We start from the raw sequence: 21305 nt of genomic DNA on the forward strand, positions 1-21305 counted from the left end.
TTGTGAATATATCTGAAACTGAAATTGTTTAAATGGACAGAGGAGGAGCCCACCATGTGATCATTCCACACATCTATGAAGTGGAAATGATTAACTATGGCCTCTCTGAGTCAAACTTTGTACTATGCTTGCCCACAACTCTTGGAGTCGTGGGCTGGTCAACACACAGCTCTGAAGGGCTGTGTGATTATCTGGTGAGTAGAGTAATAAATAGCAGGTGTTACACTGACCAAGAAGATACTAAGGGAGTTCAGATAGGAACTAAGGTCATATTCATTTGTTTGTGTTGTCAAGTTGCAGGTGACTGTTCTGTTTCTTTGCATGTTTGCTTACTCAGCACAGGACATGGCAACCAGCTCTTCCTCTCAAAGAATTGGAGTTGTAGGATACGGACATCTAGGTCAGAACTCAAACAGAACGCAAAGGTCAAACTTCGCACATGCTTTCTCCTTGTAAATCTTTTGCTGAAATATATTCATCTGTGCGTGCTTCAGGGCAGTACCTGGTGGAGAGGATCCTTAAAGATGGAGCTGCTCTCGGTCTCACTCTGGCTTTCGTTTGGAACAGAAATTCTGACAAGCTCAAAGGCTTAGTCCCTGATGAGCTCATACTTGGTGATCTGTCATCCTTTGCGAACAGGTGCAAACACAGTATTATAAACCCACTCAGAAAACACAGTGTTAGCATCCTATCTTAGCATCTCTGTGTTACCATAGTCAACACAGAATTCTAATGCTTCATGATATCTTTATCAAACTTAAATGAATAATCACTGTGTGTTTTACAGGCCATGTGATGTGATTGTAGAGGTGTGTCATCCACAGATAGTGAAAGAATTTGGGGTTCACTTCCTGTCTCAGTCTCATTTCATGGTGAGATTTTTTTTTCTTACTGTCACAGCTTTGTTTTTGTAGCTATTTAGCTTTTATTAGTTATATATGTCCCCATCTGGAAATAGTTATTTCATGATGTGCTAAATTGGAAGATCTAATAGAGATGTTATGCCTAATACAGGGGGAAAAATGGGATATAAGCAGGATATTTCAAAAACATAATTTTTTTTAATGATTTATACACTAGGAATTTAGAGGAACCAACTAATCTCTTTACATTAACTTAAATATAAATGTCCAGATTTCCTTTATTCAAGTTGATTACACCTAAAAATTCTTGTATTTATTTTCTCAACATTTGAGAACTAAGGAGCAAATTCTTATAACTTGAAAAGATGAATTGAATGAATGTGTTGTAAAGAGCTGAACCACTCATGATAATAAACTTTTAAAGAAATAATAATAGCATATTAGCTGTTAATATCTTAAGCTTACTGAACATGTTTTCTCAAGTACAGCTAAATGAATATCAGGTTCATTTGGCTAGAAAAGTTTGTCTTGAATCATTACAAAATTACCTCAACTTGTCCTTTGAAATGCAGTCAACCAAAAATTTTAGGGCAGCCTGGACATTACTGTTTTTAAGTTAAAATAAATGGTTTAGTTTGACAGACATAAATTAGCTTTGATAAAACAAGACTTCTCAGCTATAATAAGGCTTAAATGGATTAAGAGTAAAACATGTGACTGCAGGTGTTTATATTTATCAGTAAAGGTTTTATTTTTAATTAGTTGTATACTTATCTATCCTAAAGAGATGATTTATTATTATAGTCTAATTATGGTCAACATGGTAGCATTATTTTCACATGTATAATTACTGGTCAGAAATGCAACACATATTTTTGCTTTCCTTTTTTTTTTTTCCAGCAGTCTGTTAACTGACTGTTAATCACAGACTCCTCTGTGCCTTTATGTCTACTCCTGTCAGGTGGGCTCTCCATCTGCCCTCTCTGATCCTGATCTGAACCAGAAACTGCGTCAAGCAGCGCAGAAGTATGGTAGGACGCTCTATGTCCCCAGTGGTGCATTATGGGGAGGCCAGGACATCCAGAGGCTGAATGATAGTGGGTCCTTGAAGGTAAAACTGGGGTAGTGCATGTGTGGTGTTACAGATGGAGGGAGAGGAAGGCACACAGAGCCACTCTTTACATGGTTTAGACTTTCAGAATGAAAATGCAGCTGTTTTGTTTTCCAGTAGTCCAGTTGGGTTAGATGCACATATTCCCAGATAATGGAATCCACCAATATTTGCCAATTTCTAACATAGAAAACTACTTTTATCTGTGAGCTCATGCCAGGTGGGGATCATACGAATGCTTGCATGTGTGTGTGCGTGTGCATGTATGCAACTGTGTATAATCAGTGGACCTGCTGTTGTCCACAGCTAATCTTGAATACTATTGGACTGATAAGCCAAATGTTTTTTGTTTACACTCATGGCTGTATGCTGAAGGACTTCTGTCATTCACAATTTTTGAAAAGCCTTGAGCCCAGGCCAGAAGCTTTTTGTTTTTAGGTTGTTCTGTTCTCATGGACACAATATATCAAGAACACAACACAACGTACACATGACTACTTAGACTCAAGGATGAACAGATTGATAGCTGAATTCTCATTCCTCTTAACCAGCTGCAAGTGATCTACAGCCACTTAAGTTAAAATCATTTTTCAGCTCAGGACAACATACATGGGGGTTATTTTAATGTTGGCAGAACTTTTCAAATCTCTGCTGGTCACATCTGATAGTTGTACTGGCATTGCAGTAGATGCTTTACCATCTTTTGCCTGGCGGGGAGCTACACTCTACTGTATGACCTCTTCTAGTTGCATTTTGTACTCTGTATGTTGAACAGCTGCTACATGCTGACCTTAATGTTGTTTCAGAAACATAAGTTGACCCTTAAATCTACTTGTTGTACAATGTTTCACTAAGATGCACTAATAGAATACAGAATTAGTTTAAATGCTGTTGGATTCTTTGCTACATTAATGTTGAGAGAAAATGCAAGGAAGGATTATTCAAATAATTTACAAATTAATATATCAATAAATAAATAGTTCAGATTAAAACGGGTTCATGAAAAACATTAAATACTCTATTAAAATTAAGATGAGTTAATACGTGAATAAATAACTTCAGGATCAATTTGAAAAAGTTTGAAAAGACAAATAAATAACTCAAGAAAAAGGGTTTTATCAGGTAATTCCTTTTGGTTTTGCATTTTCCTGCTGATTTTCCTTTTGCTTTTTCATTTGATATTTTGGTCTTTGCATTTGGAAGATAATTTTACCCAGATTTAAAATTACAAGGTTAAATTTACAGAGAAAAAGCCAAATAAACTATTTTATCTGAGTGCTCAGGATAAGAGAGTCTTGTGGTGAACCTCACTGTGTTCTTCCCTTGACTTGTTTTCAGGCTTTGTTTATAAGAATGTCCAAGCATCCATCCTGCTTCCGGTTGACAGGAGACGTCCTCTCTGATTGGACGGAGGATGAGGGCCGACGTGTTTTATTCAGAGGGTCGGTGGCAGAGTTGTGCCCACTTGCTCCAAACAACGTTAACACCATGGCAGCAGCAGCAGTGGCAGCAGGATCACTGGGCTTTGCTGGTGTTCAGGGAGAGATTGTGTCCGACACAGCGTGAGTCTTCCTGATTAGCTGATCGACCTTAATGCAGCCTGTCATATCTGCTTGAAACACACCTTTCATACTTCTTCATGCCCCAGGTTAAGTGACTATCATGTGGTGGAGGTGGAGGTGACTGGGCCTGGTGGGTTCTCAGTGCACACAGTGAGGAGGAATCCAGCCAAGCTTGGAGCTGTAACAGGCACTGCGACATACAACTCCTTCTGGAATAGTTTACTTGGTGAGTCCAGCATGGTTCCAAAACACTTCCAAGGAACAAAAAGAGGGGACATTTCATCACTTTATTACACAGCTTTGTTAAATACTCGCTTCTGATTGGTTATTTATGGTTTCTATAAACATAGTAAACACAATCCAATTTGAAGGCATTAACAGACCCTGAAGGAGCAATAAAATCAATTTTTAAACTGATAAAACCCTTTCAAAATTATTATTTTGTGTCAGTTATTGCCAAATAAACCCCTTCAGGGTAAGTCAAGATCTGTCCTGCACCACCCTATCAGGATTTATTTTATAATAATGACATGCTCATTGCACATTATCCCTTACATAGAACATTATATGATTGTTCTATTGAAGCTTATGGGAGACACAATGTCAGTCATGCTATTTGGAGACGAGCAGCAAATAAATAAATGTGCACATCTAGAAAGTAGGTCAATATGTCCTTCTCTGAAGCGTGTTCTTTCATTTTTTTTTCGCATATTTTAGAGGCATGTCTTCATCAAAGGTCATACAGCATAGGTATGTTGGGTTTTCCATAGGCTTCAGTAAAGCTGACCCCAAAGTCTGGCACCAAGCAGATCATAGTATTTTCTCTTGTGATGTAATGCCCCTTCTTTCTTTTTTAGTTTCCATCAATGAGCCTGATGGCAGTTGGAAAACTTTTTCAGCTTGCGTGCCAGGCGAGCAATTGGCCTGAATGAGCACATCTTTGCATACAAATCTAGTTGCTTATAATATATCTATAGTGGAACCTGACAGGTATCTGAAATGTGACAAGGGGCCCCAAAAAGACACTTTTTTAACAGGTGTCACAATCAAAAAGGGTTTAATCTTTAACATTGTATTGTATTTGATGATCTTATCACAGGTTTGTTTTATGTAAAATCTTAATATGGTATGTAGCTTTTAACCACAAATCTCAAATAAATGTTGTAACAGAACATTTTCATCTTCTACCTCTAAAGGCTTCCTACAGGCTTACGAATACCTGGAAACATAGTCTACTTAAAAAAAAAGTGCAATATGTCCTTCTGAAAATAAGTGAAGTAGTGGAATAAAGTTTCATAAAATTGAAATACTAAAGGAAAAATAACTCACAACTGTACTTATGCACCATACTTGAGTAAATGCACTTTACACACTTTCTGTTTTTACCCTTTTATTCTTCCTACAGTTTGCAAAGGTCACGGTGGCCGAGTTTACTTGTGCTGAGGCGTGCGAGAACTCTGCAGGATTATCTACAACACAGCACAAGGGTCCTCTTCCAGATAATTCTGAAGGTTTATAGCGGAATAAGTTGTGTACATGGTGTCCTTGGATCAGTATGTTACTGAGAACTTGAAAACCCACAGACCCCTGGATATTTGTGTCCCAATAAACTCCATTCATACAAAGAAACAAGAGCCAGTTATCATTTGTAAAACACTAATAGGTATATATATTTAAACTTTATTTTAAGTTTATCTGGTGCAAGATTGTAACAAATGATAAAACTCTTACAGGGAGTGTGAGTCCACGCCTGGTACATTTTTCCTTCTTCTATAACAGCACCTTCTCCAGATACAGTTTTTTGTTTTTTCCTCCAGCTGTCTCACCTCTATTCCTTTCACAAATAAATACTTGCCAAAAACAGGGAAACCCACGTCCACACAAGCACACACACAGACGGATAAAAAGGAGTGTGAGGTTCTTGATGGGTGATCGTCACTGAAAGGCCGTGACACATTAAGGCGCACAAAGAAAATGAAAATACACACGTGACACTATTCTAAAAACGACAGCAGCTTTTTGTATGTTGATGCCATTTGTTGTTGTGTGTGTGCATGTGTGTGTGTCCTACATTTACTTTCCATCCTGGGACGTTTTGTAGTAAACAAGGCATTTGGAAAAAAAAATGCTACAAGGCGGAGAGCTGTGTTTGAAGCACTGACTCCTCCTCATCATCATGCTTTTAAGCCAAACACAAATAAAAAGAACTTTGTGGATCTTCACAGCAACTGACTTTACTCTTTGCATGGGCATTTTTTTTGGGTTGCATTTTATTTTACAGTTCACTGATAAGACATAACAAACCATACTTAACAACTACAACTATACCCTAATTTGACACCATACACCCAATGGTGCAAAGATGAAACAAGCTGCACTTTGTATCAAATTATATATAATATGGTCTTTATTAAACATGATCAGACCCTCTTAGAGGGTGATTAGGGACACATTACAGCAAAATAGTACTAAACTAAAAAGAATCTTAACTGTTTAAAATAATACACTTAAGTTTACAGTACAGTTCTGTTGTAATGTGTCCCTAATTACCCTCTAATAAGGTGCAATAAGGGTCTTATATGGGGTCTAATACTGTCTAATAAAGAACAGATTATTTAAAATTTTTGTAAAAGTACAGCTTTATGTGTTATTACTGTACGGCTGGGTGTAGTGTCTACTGTCAACTGTTTACTGTCTGATAAAGAACATGCTATTTCTAGTATTTGTCTAATGTAATACAAAGCTTGTTACATCTTATTAGTTTACTGTAAATAAAGTGCCACCCTTTTTTTAAACCACAAAAATAACTTTTTCCTGCTTTAAATGTGTAAAGATGACAAGCTAAAAAAGGAGGGTTATATTGTTTTCCCTGCTCTGACCCACCTTTGAATCAAGTATAAAAAACCCTCAATAATAATCCTTATTTTTTCAATGCTTTAGACCTATGTTATCCAGTGTTAGTACACTACAAAATCCAGCAGTCCTGATTTGTTTTTCCCATGTTGAGCAGTCGTTCAGCCCTTTCTAGCTGCTGCACTTATTCCACAAAGCAAACCACTGGTTGCACTGCTGGTGTAACTGAAACAATAACAAAACATATCAAAGTGACAGATGTTTTTAAAAATTCTGAGGTACGCACAAGTTGGGAAGACACTGACAGTGATGCAATTTTCACAACAAGCCAATATTAAATTTATCACTCGCGTTCACACAGCTGCAGTCATATATAAAGTCTGTGAGTACATACATGGATGACTTTAACAATTGCCACAGATAAGGTTTCACTAGTGTGGTTTAGCCTGTACTGTATGTGTGTGTGTGTATGTACGTGCACGTGTCTCAGTTTTTGTCGCTCGCAACGCTATCGCTGTTTCCATTGGCCCCGTGGACGGCAGACGACTTATTTTTGAATGGCAGGGTGTACGGCTGGCGGATGTTCACCCGATCCTTTTCTGCCTCTAGATCCTCATCGTAGCGTTCGTCTTCATCGTTGTCCTCGGCCTCGCTGTGGTGGGGGGAGGAGTGGCGGGACAGAGCTGGAGATGGCGGCACAGAGGCTGGTCGTGGGTAACGGAAGCCTGAGGTCTGAGGATGAGAACCAAAATGCATCAGAATCTCAAGCAGTGGGAGGAGGTGTAAAGAATTAATCTCCATGAGTGCAACAAATACCATTAAATAACATTTAAAGCAAGTGAGAGCTCAGTACATCTCCCATCTAAAGACACACAAGTTAACTTACTGAAGTGGGCTCCTGGAGTTCATACATGAAGGTGTCAGGGAAGGCTTTAGCCAGGGCCATATGACGGGCAGATACATAATACTAGTGCAGAACACAAGAAAAAACATACATCATTAAAGGAGAAATCTGTAATATCTTCACTGTAATAAATCATAAAATGACCCTGATATGCCATCAGAGATTAAGGAAACATGTTAGCTAGGTTGAAATACTGGCTTTTCTAACAACAATGTCACAATCATGGCATCATCCTTTAAAATTTCTACTCTAGCCCAAATGTGTTAATGTTTGCCCGTTTCACTAGAGTTCAAATTAATGATGAATGTTTGCCAAATGACTAAGTGTCTGTTTATGAGTCATAAAAGATCATTAAGAATGTTTATAAAGGTTAAAGTGAGCAACATTTTAAATGGAATTTGGCAGGAAGTACGAATGAATCACAATGTTTGATTAAAATAACTGCTGGGTAGAAAACTATTGTGTCACATACATCTTTTTTTCATGGTGATATTTCAAAGTGTATACATCTCATTCATCTAAAATACATCTTTTATGCTTTCACTAACATTAGGTTGAAGAATTTATTTACCTGTTGGGCCACCAAAGGCAATGACAGCTTTAGTTTACCTAAAACTAGATATAGTTTGACCATATTCAGACCAAATCACGTGTTATCGTGATTAGCACAGGGCTGTGTGGGGGGTTAGGGAGTGTTTATTTTTGCTTTGAACATAATTGCTGTGAAACAATCAGAAAATACTGGTTTCTTTCTCTGATTCACTGGCTTTCTCGCCACTCCCACTCTTCCTATTCAGCCTCTTCGACCACTGCTACACTATGTCTTTTAAAGAAAAGGACACAAACCAGAGGGAGCTTCTCAGTGTCGCTATGCAGCATAAACTGCAGCCAGATCCAGATGTCAAAGCTGGGTACAAAAAATACACCAAGCGTGGACAAAGTGCCCAGTTTCACAGATATTTCAGGCTGAATTAGTCCAGCCAGACAGTGAGATGTCACTGTTGGTAACTTTGTTACCATATACCAAACCAGGGCCACTGCAGAGGACTGGCAGCCTCAACACGGGGCACACACTCCATCAACTAAACTACTGGGGTGACTCATCTACTCAATTTTAAGATCTATAGCATTATTCTGCCAAGATAGGCAATATGCGCTATTTAGCAATATTAACAAATGGGTTTTTCCTTGGCCAATGAAACACCCTTGAGCCAAGTTTTATGAAAATGTAGTCCTTTGGCATTTGGAGTCTCACCCTGCCCAGGTATCTCCAGTCCAAGAGATCACTCAGACGCTCAGTCCGGTTCCTCTGGATGATCCGCTGGCGCCGGCTCTGCTTACAGAACTGAAACAGGAAGGAAGTGAGCTGGTTACACGACTCATCGACCCCCCGATACCGCCGGTCCAGGATGTAAATACCTGCAAAAAGAAACAGCATGATGGGAAAGAAAGGATCAGTTATCACTGTGACAACCTCTGAGAAGAATTGAGAATTTAAGAGATAAAGAATGAGACACGCACCATATGCTGAGGGGTCTGCTATATGTTCCTCCATGAAACAGCCAAAGCCTGACAGGTTGGTTGAGATTGATGGAATTCCCATGACTGTGCACTCAGCTGATGGTGAGAGAAACAGTAAGGCCTGATTAACATTACACCTCAACATTACACCTCAACACATACAAACACTTTGTTAGCATGCATGAGTCTGACCTGGTGTGTAGCCCCAAGGCTCATAGTAAGAGGGGAAGACGCCAAGGTGGCAGCCTCTTACAAACTCCTCATAATCCATTGGAAGTAGAGGAGAGGTGGACGAAAGGAACTCTGGATGGAAGATAATCTAAAAGAAAGGAGAAGCCAGTCAGTATCAGAGCTGGGTATATAGATGTGTCCCAGATTTTTACAAAAACATGATTTAATCAGGCATAAATAGGGTTAGCTATACCCTAAAGACCCCCTTCTCACTTCCTGGTTTAGAAAAGGCGGGAATACTCCTTTTAAGCCCTTCTCTATCAAAGCTAAATAAGAATTGTGGTTAAAACTTTAAAAAAGTAAAAAAAAATCAGTAAAAATCAAAACCTCATCAAATGATGGATTTGTCCTAATTCTCAATAATGAATAGAGTATTTACCACAGGGAAGAACAGCAAAACATGCACATGATGCTCTTTAAAGTCTGCAGAAGCTCAAACCATGTGCACTCCTGTACAGGTTTCTGCTCACCTACACACTGAATGCACTGTTAATTATATCTAGGATGCCTTGGCTGAACAACAATATGTACAAAGGTGAGGGTAAATCTTCAGGGGTGTGAGGGAGATCATTTTTTGCTGCTTAGGCCATTTGTGGACTACTGACATACCTTGACACGGTCAGCAGAGCTGTTGAAAAGGCCGATACGGCGGACGCAGTTAAGGATGGGGTCGCTGCTGTCCTCCAGCATGTTATGGGTACAGACTGGAGGCTGGCATTGTCTCTGAGTCGCAAAGATGGCACGTTTCATTATGGTGAAATCCTCTTTGTCCAGCATCTTCGACACATCTGGTAGCTGCCCGCTGAAGGAAACAGCTTGTTTTAGACTTGCAACATTTTACTAAAAAACAGAGAACTTGCGCTCAGCCTGTATTTCCTTATTTTCTCATTATTTTGCTGTGCTTGGGACACTTTACCAACCCAAAACATTGGTATTTGACTTCCTGACAATGAGAATCAACAATCACCTATGTTTTTGTTGCATTTAGAAACAATTCAGACAAATCGTACTGATTCTACCTTTAATGGTAACTTGAAAAATCATAAGCTTAATCAGTTGGCACCTCATTTGTAAGATGTGTATTTGTGTTTCTCAGTAATTTCCAAAAACAACTATAATAGAAACTTTATTAGCATGAATAAACTAACTCCTTTTTTTGCCTACAGCTAACACTGTGGCGTAATCATGACATCGGCACAAAAAGGGTTTGCAAGACATTTTACAGGTTTCATAAAGTAGACTTAAAGCAGTCAACTTACACTAGAAGTGACTCATAGAGTTTCTTTCCGAAGCGTTCCTTCACAGTCTGAGCAGTATCCCTGTCAAGAGAATACAAACAATAAGACAACTAAAAACACTTTTTCAAGTTGGAGTCAAAATGTCCAATCTTATGGAGGAGTTTAGCACTTTGGCTGTCTGGCTCACAATGTACACTTCATCTCAATTCTTCACCGAGAAGAAACCTCACCAGAGCTGCTTCCTGACTGCTTGGCCCTTCAAGGTCTCCACATTGAAGTTGTTTGTTCGAGCTGGCATGATGAAGAATGCAATGACAGTCACGTCACTGTGATTGACCTGCAACAGGAAGATCATAAGGAATATGGCATTACATTTTTCTCATCTAGGAGTCTTCCTTGCTCCTTCTTCCACACACATATTACAGTTTAATACGTGCACACATCTGCTGGCACAACTACTATAACACACACTTACTCGAAGTAGATAGTTGAGTCTGGCTAAAGCTTCCAAAAAGATGTCAGCTCCTTTGTTGGAGAACTCATATCTTCCAGCGATGAAGAGGAACAAACACTTGTCCAGGTTAAAGTCAAGGTGCCTGATGGTCAAACCAAACATGAAGGAAAGTCACAGTCTGTTCATTTTCATCATAATAGCTAAATAACTACTACTGTATATTCTTCAGAATTCGATTTTTCTTTTTCTTATCAGACAGAATTTAACTGATGAAAAGCATGCAATGTGCAATAGTGAAACTACTTATTTCAATGTCAGTTCTTAATCTGTGCTGTGGATGTGTGTTGTGGATTGTCTGACCCGTAAAAGTGTCCCCTGACGAATTCCTGAATGCGATTCTTGCTCTGAGCATGAAGGTTTTGAAACTCATGCACAGCGGAGAACTTCTTCACGTTGAGCCCATTGGGAGTGACGATGTCTGTGCGTGATGGGAGGGATTAAGTAAGCAGAGAGAAAGAGAAATCAGTTACACTTTAGTACGGTATCTAATTGACCCAAGCATATATCAATGGCTAGCTAGCTAGTTACATCTGACAACTAATGTTAGCAAAACGCTGGCTAACTAGCTAACTACTCTACATCAATCCTTAACTAGCTAGTTAACTGGCATTTTGCTAACTTAAAGGGACAGTTCACCCCAAAATCAAAAATAAATATTTTCCCCCTGTCCTCTGGTAGTATTTATCCTTCTAGAATTTTTTTGGTGTGAGCTGCAGTAATAGTTTGGTATTTTGGAGTTTTGGAGTTTTGGAGATATCCTGGCTTAACTGTCACAAAGAGCAAAAAGTGACAGGACTTAGGAAGGACTAATTAGCTGGGCAACTCACTTTGTCATTTAAAATAAATTTACACTAAAGTGAGAGACACATGAAACACCTGTACAGTAAGACATGTCACCCATCAATTCACCTCCACCCACCTGGTTTCCTCTTGAGCAGGTGCTCTGCCTCAATGGCTGTAATCTGTGACACAGTGGTGAAGACATGGGCACAGTGAGCAGCCGCCCGCTCCAAACAGTAACGGTGGTAGATCTGTCTGTCGCCTGCTTCCTTATCCACGTTGAACTGAATGTAACACAAACAAGAGAGAGAGAGAGAGAGTCCAATGACACAAACTGCTTGCTGTCTGTCTGATTATGTATTTATTTTTATGGGTCAGCATGACTGTTAAATGATCTCTTTCTATTATTTTGTGTTTGTTTTATTATATTCCTACCACTGTGTAATAAAATATAACAGGCCTGAACCGAATAGTTTGAAGCTTCATTCATAATGTTGACATACAAATTCTAACTCTAAATGAATGCATATGAATTTTCAGATGCAGATAAGAATTAGGCTACACTAATATTACTAGTACCATTTGCAGAAATAGATTCCAATCCTGGTTGCTTTTGACTTTCTGTGATCCAAATATCCAAAAACCTTCTAAACTCTAGAGCATTGTTAAGTTCAGAAGTCTATTTTTTTCTTTTTTTTGGGGGGGGGGGGGGGGGGGGGGGTTGTTATCTTAGAATGAACCCTTTATATCAACAGAGTCTGCCATGTTTCTAGATGCTGGCTCTAGATACAGTTTCACAGCCACCATAGGTTCTCCTACACACTTGGAAGGGGAGGGTGAGACGAGATGTTTTGTAATCTGCAAACTCATGTCCTATACACTGGTCCTTAAATCCAATGAATCATTTAATTCAAATTGAGAAGTTTGTTGAAGGATTTGAATTTTTTTTTCAGGGTGATCACATCATAAGATATAACAAATGACACTGGAAGCTTCTCTTTGTAACTTAATTTTAGAGTATACATTTTCCCCTTTATTTTTTGGTTGTATATAATATTTGTACACATTATTTTCAGGCATTACATAAACATAAAAACACACACACACACACACACACACACACACACACACACACACACACACACATATGTACACACACCTGTAAATAATAATAATAAAATACAGATACCACTCCCAGGTTCAACAGTACAGATAAAAGTACAGAGTTGTGCAGAGCACTGCTGGGTAATAAACCTCATTGTATTTATAAAGCCATGGCAGGGCTCCGCTGTTTAGTAAAGATTAGAGGCTTCAATTGAAACCTCAATGCAGGCACACACCTCTGCAAGCTTGTTGTAGAAGTCCACATTTCCAGCACACAGGTATCGTCCCAGCAGTGTGGCGTGAGTGGTGAAGATGGTTGCGATGGGAAGCTGTCTGTGTCTACACAACACCAGGCCCAGGCCGGCCAACCACTCATGGAAATGGGCCACGATGTGTGGAGGATCCTCACTCTGGGCTGCGTACTACAATTTGGAAAAAAACAACAGGGTCACTATGGACAACAAATTTGACTTATTTTTCATCTGTCTGGATTTTGATATTTCTATTGCATAACCATTCAAACTATTATATGAAAATAATTAAAGGAAATTTAAATTCAAAAGTATTATATTATAGTATTGTTATTAAGAAAGGAGCAGGTAATATAAGATTAAATAATAAGATTAAATTAAGATTAAGATATAAGTAGTTTCTATTAGAGAGTATTATCTGTTTCTGTTTTTTTAAATAGTATCAGAAAATACACTCAGAAAAGAGGCTACTTATAATCTCTTTTTTTTTTTTTTTTTTTAACACATAAACACCCAATATTCAACCTCTCCTTCCGACACAACACAGTCAAAGAATTTTAATTTTCACAGAAATTGTTGTCACTTGTCAGTTATCTTAATGTGAGCTGCTGACCTCTCCCAGAAGCCAAGCCGTCAGGAAGCCAAACAGCACAGCATCATTGGCCTCACGGTCGAACCACGGCACGCCGATGTCACAGAGCTCCCACAACTCACTCTTCCAGGTGTCCAGAGACCAGGCGGTGAACCCGACGTCAATCAGAACAACATAGGGGCTGCCCTCAATAAGCCACCGGCCAAAGTAGACCTGGAGGAAAATGGAGGAAACGGTAAAAGATGGAAAAATAAGGTGCAAATAAATGTATACATTAGATCTCTTAAAAAATTTTGGAAGCGACTGACTGCAGCCACAACCACTTCACTTACACTACACCATCTGAGTCTCTTTACTAATATTGTCATGGTATCATTATAAGCTACATGAAGTCTTTGTAAGTTTGCTTTTTTAAATTAATTGTTTATTGACAAAATGCAAAATAAAAATAGTAGATCACCAAGCACAAAAAAAAATCCCTTGTGGGAACAAGAGCTAAGCAGCAGAGATGAAAATAAGTAAATAAATAGATAGCTGAATTAAATATATATATATATATATATATATATATATATATATAGTGTGCTGACATCTTAACTCCATCTGTGCACATACTAAACTTACATTTGCTATAAATATCATCATCATCTGTAATTTGTTCTGTGATTAAACATCAAAGGTATTTTACTTTATTACACACACCAAGATTATTATCAGATGATTTCAAGTCAGGAAATTTTAGACATTTGTCCTCTTTGGTTCAACAGATCAAGACTCACTCTTACTGACACTGTCAGTCATATCATGTCACACACTAAGGTTGGGTGATGGGACGAATATATCAGCCATCTGTGATTGGTTTTTGAGATGATTTCTGTCATTTTATTTAGCCAATTTAATGGTGTGCACGAGTGACCGCTGCTGGTCCGTGACATACTCTGTGGCACAGCAGACACCCACTGAGCCAGAAAACGACTGAGAGAAAAACAGCCTGTGGAGCCAGACTGTTTTTACATTTAATTTAAGGATTTATTTTGACCAAACCAGAGTTGGTGGTTGATATAACAGTGGAAAGACTAACCAAGGTGGTTTTGATTGAGTTTTATTTTGTTTCTATCTGCCAAGTTTAAATGAAGTGTGTTTTATGGAGTTAGCAAAGCAACTAAAGCTTGTCTTAGTTTGATAAAAGAAAGAAACTTAAATTCAGAAGGTGTTCAGTTGTATTTTTTATTTAATAAGGAAAATAGGTGTGAGAATATTTCCTTTCTTGACATTTTGTTTACTTATTGGTCGTGGTGAACATTATATAGTGAACTCACGGCCAGCAGACACATTCGACGATTGCTGTAATGACAAAAGTTTTTGATTTGAGGTTAAACACTAGGTGAATCATCATTTTACAACAAAAATAGTATAAAGTTGCAACAGAAGTTCCTATTTTTATGCATTCATAAAGATATATAGATAGATGGGTTAGTACTTCAGTCCCTAATCTAAAAGTACCTTATCAAAGAAAGTCACTTTAAGCTAAAGTACAACTGTACTACATGACTTTTTTTTTTAAGGAAAAACCTGTTATATATTTATTGTAATAAATCATAACATGACCATGATATGTCATCAGAAATTAAGGAAACATGCTGAAGTTGAAATTGTTGCTTCTCAGACAATGATACTACAGCTGTGGTGTCCTCCTTTAAAGTTTCTATTCCGGCCTATAACTTGTGTTATTGTTTGCCCATTTCATTAGAGTACAAATTAATGCAGAATTTTTGCCAAATGAGTTAGTGTCTTTTTAGAAGTTGTCAGAAATCTTAAATAATCTTTTACAAGGAGTTTATGTTTATGATTTTTAAATTGAGCAATTTAAAAATCAGAAAGACAGGCAGTCACTGAACTCAAACTTCAGAGTGTGTATTTTCAGAGCAGTTGGCTTTTGTTTTCAGGATAACGGCCCTGACTTTACATCAACAGACAACTGACAGTTATAAATAGCTGATCAACTTACAGTGTGGGACTCATCGTCACTTGTTATTGTCAAATTACAATTACAGTGCTCATCTTGCACACCTACAGTGTTCCTGCAACCTGCCTGAGCTTCTTCGAGTCTGGGGAGGAGGGGGCGACGGAAAACAACTCGCTTCAACCATAGACCATATATTAAATAGGATCTCAACCCATTTAATATGCCATCTTTGGCTCCTTCTCAGTATTCGGGCTGCAGTACTCATTATTGGATGCGCATATTGCCCCTATAGTGCCCTAATAAAGGACATGAAACATATTTAAAGACAAACATGTTTTCAGGCAAACTGACTGTGCTCTGTTGCTGGTCTGTTATGAATGTAAAGGTTGTGTGAGTCAAGGTAAACCAGATACGCTCCGTTGAGAAGGCTGCACTATCCCTTTAAAATAGTACCACTACCAATCCCACCCTTGACCTATAATTCCACAGCACTCCCAGAGTGACACAGCACAAAGCATTAAAAGTATCTCTCTCACACACACAAACACGCACACACACACGCACACACACACACACACACACACACACACACACACACACACACACACACACACCAACAGCCATCTATTTCTGGAGTTTGTCTTTGAGAGAGACAGACAGAGAGACACTAATATAACTTCTAACCTTTGCGAGGAAATGTCACAGGGTTTGGAGGCGTATGTGGTCAGAGATAGAAGGCTGAGCAGAGCACGAGTGGGTCAGGTATGAAAGAGGGACTAAGAATGATGTATAACTGGCTTTTTAAGTGTAGTGTACATTCACTGCACAAATTCACAAATCACTCCAACTGCGTGCACTCCTCTCCTCTCCACTCGTGGAACATATAAATTTAACTCAGATGTGTTTGCTGTGTACGTGTGGTAGTACCTTACACCCACTGGAGTTCATCTTGTCAATGGTTCTCTTCAGCACGGGGTTAGTGGGCTCGATCAGCTCCACCTGAGTGCGCACGTTGCTCTCCACGTAGGGACCCACCAGGAAATAGTTCTCCCCCCATTCCTCTGAGGTCAGACGGGCTTTGGTCTGGATGACGGTGTAGATGCCTCCAACTTCACACATGCAGCAAACATGCCACATGTACGCACACAAAGTTGAGGCAAAGACATAATGTGATTCAACGTATGTAAGGAATTATGATGAAAGGTCTCATTTACAACTAGAATTTCCCTGAAGAGAATAACCTGTAATAAGAATGATTAAATGAAAAGATATATATATATACACACACACACACACACACACACACACACACACACATTTTTGATAAACTTGAAAAAAAGCACAGACACAAATGAACACAAGCAAGGAACAACCATGTGCACGTGTGCAAACGTGCAGAGAAACACAGAGAAACACTTACCTTTGTTAGCAACCTCCCATGCAATTTCAAAAAGAACAGCATCCTCCAAATCAAACTCCTCGTCCCACTCCTCCAGTCCTGACAGGGACGTGACAGATAGGCTGCGAGCCAGCGGCATGCTGGGTAGACACAGAACACACTCACTTGAGAAAGTCTACTGATTATGTGACCAAATCATGACACATTTTATGAACAACGTTACTTTCTATTGATCAACATTTCCTCACACAACCGCAAGGAACTACCGTGTGTCATCAATGAACCACACCCCCATTTTACAACACTATTGTATTATTATGTAAACACACAACCTTTCTAAATGACCAAACTCTGGTCTCTCTGGTGCAACTATGATGATCAAAAATTGTAGTAAAAATATTTTTCTGGTAACTAAACTTTGGCTGTTCTTATAGGAATCCCTGGTCAAACACACAACATTGAGTAACATGTTGGTACATTGAGTAATAACGACATTGTGTGCCTGAGTATGCACATACATGTGCATGCATGTTTACAGTATCTGCTTTGCATATTATCCGAGATGGTCAAAGGACACCTTCTGCCTAACTAAATGACACATACACATGTATAGTCATGCACAGACTACATGTCATTTTTTTATACAAAAACTACAAGTTTGCTCTTTGACATTTTAACTTGCATGCATCTGAAGAAATTTAATGATCTGTCATCGCATTATCAATGGAAGACATTTCAAAAACATAATAAAGTGAGGATTGCATTTAAAATGACTGGGTGTAAGATGCACTGAAAATTCAAACTTGTGTTTAGTTCCTGCTTGCAGAAATGATGCAACCTCGCTGAAGAAATGAGGAGTGGTGTGAGAAAGGATGTAGCTGTCGTAAGGCACAGATAACGGCATGGATCAAGTATAAACTTGATCCAGCCATTCACACCGTGGGACTAGTTGGCATACTATGAAATGTTGTAATCAAGTGAAATTGAGACATGGGAAAAAGATCCCTTCCTCCTGTCTGTGTTTTTTTTTTTGTTTTTTTGTTTTTTTTTTTACAAAGGAACACACAAGATAATGACATGCATTTAGGACTGGGTGAGATGGACAAAACTTTGATATAGTATTTTACTAATATAGTGACCAAACTGTAGGGTGGACTATTGTGGCTTTCACAAAATGTTAGTACAATGAGATTTTTGATAAATAATCATCAGTAATGTGGCTATTATAACTAAATGGGTAAAGACAAACAATAGAACAGCCAGCACAGTTTTATAAGTTCAGAAAAGTACACACATTTTCTAATTTACTGATGCAGCCAAAACCAGGACGACACAACACTTGGGCCATATCAAGATATAACAACCTCAAAATCAAAATCGAAGATGAAATCTTGTCTCATATCACATTTCAGAATACCAATATAATGCCCAGACACAGTCCCATGAAGGCACATGGTGCTTTGGTTTATCCAAACTGATTATGAAGTGCTGTAAGCATCTTAAATAAACTTTCCTTGATTAGCATGTACCTCAGATATTCACATCAGATTGCCTTAAACAGAAATTCATCATCCCCTACAGACATGTTTAAAGAGATGTAAAAAATAATCTGTTTGTGTCTGATATGGTGCTCCACTAGAGGCTTCAAGTTTCCATATTACACTTGTGTAAGTTGCATATTGAACCATGACATCACACTCAAATGCACACGTCTTACACTCAGATTAAGGGTGAGCATAGAGAGACATGAATGAACATGAAACTCTGTGTAGCAAAGCTCAAACATCCAAGTGAACAATTATAATGAGCAAAATTCATTTTTGAATGGAGGGGGACTTTAAAAAGAGTCTAACCTGAGTTTGATATGATATGGAGTGAGAAATAAACATGAACAAACTGCCATCCTTATACAGACTTAACAAGGGTGTAGTGATAAATACAGAGGGGGGTAAACTGTAGGCTATGCCCTCATTAATTGATTTAGTTGATCTGAAAATTAGAGTGTGACTGATATATTGGTCAACCAATATTATTGGCAGGATATTGGCCTATCACAGCTATATTGCTTATATCACTATCGGCATATATGTTGTCCAATATGCCTATTTGAAAATGTTTTCTTTTAACAGAACATGATACAAATTGTTGGGATTTTTTTTTTTGCTTTATAGGTAGCATTCTGTGTATATTTAATCCTCTTATTTATTCAGCTTTGATATATATGAATATATTTAGGTCCAAATCATTTAAAATGTCAATCACTGCAGCGATTAGACAACTGAAAGAAGTTGCCAACTATTTTCATAATCAAATTGTTTAATTTTCCAAATATGTCAAATCGGCTGGTTCCAGCTTCTTAAATATACAGATTTGGTGTTTTCCTTTATTGTCTATGATAGTAAATAAACAGTCTTTGGGTTTTGGACCGTTGGTTGGACAAAAGAAGCTATTGGAAAACATCACTTTGGGCTCTGAGAGATTGTGTTGATTTTTTCACAATTTTTTTGATGTTTTTTAGACTAAATTAATTGAGTAATCATGAAAATAACTGGCAGATTGATCAATGATGCAAAACTAGTAACTTCACAGTTTCAGTGTCTTGATATTATTTTGAACAATAAAGTTTACCGGTAAACTGTAAAATATCCTGCCTCATTCCATTATTTTTGATGGATCATTTCAAAATATGTATTCTATGTTCTGTATATCATATTTCGTATAAAGAGTATTGGCCAACATATCAATATTGGAATTTTTTTACTCCCTAATATCCATATTGGCACTGACATCATAATCGGTCCCAAAGATCCAGTATCAGTCAGGCCCTACTGAAAATAGAAGGGTAAACTCTCAGCTTCATTTCAAGTGCATAAACTGAGTTTACCTGGGTTTACACCCCACTCCGCACTGAAACTGAACTGCTGCTCATCTCTTCGGGGAGCCCCTGGGATTCCCTCGGGCTCTCAGTGGGAACCCTCACCTGCCTGACTGACTGGAACACCACTTTAAAGGTGCTTTTTAATAGACTACAGGCACTCACATGGGCATGAAATAACAAGAATCACCATCATGCCCTTGTCTTTACCACACCGTTTTAACAATATTTTGATTTATCCTGTCTAATGGGCCTACAGGTCTGAGAGAGCATATCCCAAATCAGGCTATGGAGGACGCACTTGCACGCCCACCTCCTCCTCGGGCAGCGTCTGCTCGTCCAGGGAATTCAAGCGACATTAGCAGCACACAAGCAACAGCAGAGCACCTGGCTGATTTTGCATGCTGCTCTGTGTATCCTCTCTGATTCTCATGAGTTGAGGTGCGAACGTGACCCGAAGCACTTTCTGCAACCAGCCGCGGAAACGCGCAAAGGACACCGCGTCCTGATGCGCGCCGACGCTCGATGAGGAAGTATTCAACTATTGTCAATGTGGAAAATAAAAGACAAATGTCTACTCACCCTTCGGTTTTGTCCTAACTTTACGAAGATGAACAACACATTGGCAGCTGCCGCAGTCAATCCATTAAAAGGTAAACCAGCGGAGAGTGAGGAAAAAGGGGCGGCCACTTCAGTTAAATGCCAGCGATTCACATTGGTTTGGTGCGTTCGCTGTCACGTAGAGGGACGGGGCGTTCATTGCCCGTGATGCAGGAAGAAGGTGGGCTTCTGTGCTGTCATATTATTCATGAGCCTCACTCCCATTGGCCTCAATCTCTTTTGACGTCCTCAACGTGACGAGAACTGGGTGTTTTCCTCAGCGGAGAGACGCAATTGGCTGAGCAGAAGTTAAAGCGAGTCTCAGTGGTTGGTGAATTATCTTTTTATTTACACAAAAGGGGGAAGTGATGTGCCCAATGGGGAGAGAGAGGAGCAACAGAGTTATTTATAATGTCATCTAAGGGTCATGAAGAACATAGTTTTGAGAATACAACGTGACCAGTGACATTAAGACACCCAATCTCTCTGCATATCTCTGTCTAACAGTAAACACATGGCCCAAGTGGTCAGGCTCCATATTGGTAGAGCCGCTGAAAATAATTGAGTGGCCCAGTGGTCACAGTCAGTACCTCAGGTCCCCCATTCCAGTTTAAGATCTGCACTGCTGAAGTGTCACTGAGCATGGCACTGTCCTGCTGCCAGCTTCAGATATATTATTCTAGATTACAGACAGGCATGGGGAGTAACAGATTACATGTAAAAGGACTGCGTAATCTGGATACAAAAAAGGTAACTGCATTCCGTTACAGTTACAGATCAAAAGACAATCAGAGTACGATACATCTAGTAGAAACTGGGATTATTAGTCGAATTACAGTTTTAAATAAAAAATGATATCCTACCATGCACAGTGCACATAATTACCAATTCTTTGTCATCGATTAATTGTTTTAAATCAGTTTTTAATAAAAGAATATGAA

The 21305-nt window shown here is 38.8% G+C and overlaps 2 protein-coding genes across 3 annotated transcripts; one reads left to right on the forward strand and one right to left on the reverse strand.

Annotated features, from left to right (window-relative positions):
* The first annotated feature begins 109 nt into the window (after positions 1–109).
* On the forward strand, positions 110–5662 carry aspdh (aspartate dehydrogenase domain containing). 2 transcript variants are annotated; one of them, XM_084743635.1, is made up of 8 exons: positions 110–194; positions 338–400; positions 495–639; positions 788–872; positions 1825–1974; positions 3313–3536; positions 3623–3762; positions 4942–5662. In XM_084743635.1, exons 2-8 carry the CDS (start codon positions 346–348, stop codon positions 4977–4979), a joined length of 837 nt encoding a protein of 278 aa, XP_084599761.1. In that variant the 5' UTR covers positions 110–194; positions 338–345; the 3' UTR covers positions 4980–5662. The 2 variants fall into 2 exon arrangements, with proteins under 2 accessions (XP_084599761.1, XP_084599763.1); XM_084743637.1 differs by lacking the exon at positions 110–194 and having other exon boundaries at positions 321–400.
* A 373-nt stretch (positions 5663–6035) lies between these two features.
* Positions 6036–20507, reverse strand: gys1 (glycogen synthase 1 (muscle)). The gene is made up of 16 exons (XM_084743634.1): positions 20347–20507; positions 16911–17029; positions 16418–16599; positions 13546–13737; positions 12918–13103; positions 11717–11861; positions 11098–11215; positions 10759–10879; positions 10514–10620; positions 10305–10364; positions 9655–9847; positions 9007–9133; positions 8815–8910; positions 8549–8712; positions 7276–7356; positions 6036–7121 (listed from the first exon to the last, which is right to left on the reverse strand). Exons 2-16 carry the CDS (start codon positions 17026–17028, stop codon positions 6876–6878), a joined length of 2136 nt encoding a protein of 711 aa, XP_084599760.1. The 5' UTR covers position 17029; positions 20347–20507; the 3' UTR covers positions 6036–6875.
* Positions 20508–21305: the final 798 nt, after the last annotated feature.

Source organism: Lutjanus erythropterus, chromosome 19 (assembly GCF_056507025.1).
Source record: "Lutjanus erythropterus isolate fLutEry1 chromosome 19, fLutEry1.hap2, whole genome shotgun sequence".
NCBI classification, from domain to species: Eukaryota; Metazoa; Chordata; class Actinopteri; order Lutjaniformes; family Lutjanidae; genus Lutjanus; species Lutjanus erythropterus.

Coding starts and splice junctions, on each gene's coding strand:
- aspdh (XM_084743637.1), top strand. CDS start 322: ATGTTTGCTTACTCAGCACAGGACATGGCAACCAGCTCTTCCTCTCAA. Junction 401..494: donor TGTAGGATACGGACATCTAG/GTCAGAACTCAA, acceptor TGCGTGCTTCAG/GGCAGTACCTGGTGGAGAGG. Junction 3,537..3,622: donor GAGATTGTGTCCGACACAGC/GTGAGTCTTCCT, acceptor TTCATGCCCCAG/GTTAAGTGACTATCATGTGG.
- gys1 (XM_084743634.1), bottom strand. CDS start 17,028: ATGCCGCTGGCTCGCAGCCTATCTGTCACGTCCCTGTCAGGACTGGAG. Junction 11,862..12,917: donor TCTACAACAAGCTTGCAGAG/GTGTGTGCCTGC, acceptor TGTTACATTCAG/TTCAACGTGGATAAGGAAGC. Junction 7,357..8,548: donor ACTGGAGATACCTGGGCAGG/GTGAGACTCCAA, acceptor GTTCTGCACTAG/TATTATGTATCTGCCCGTCA.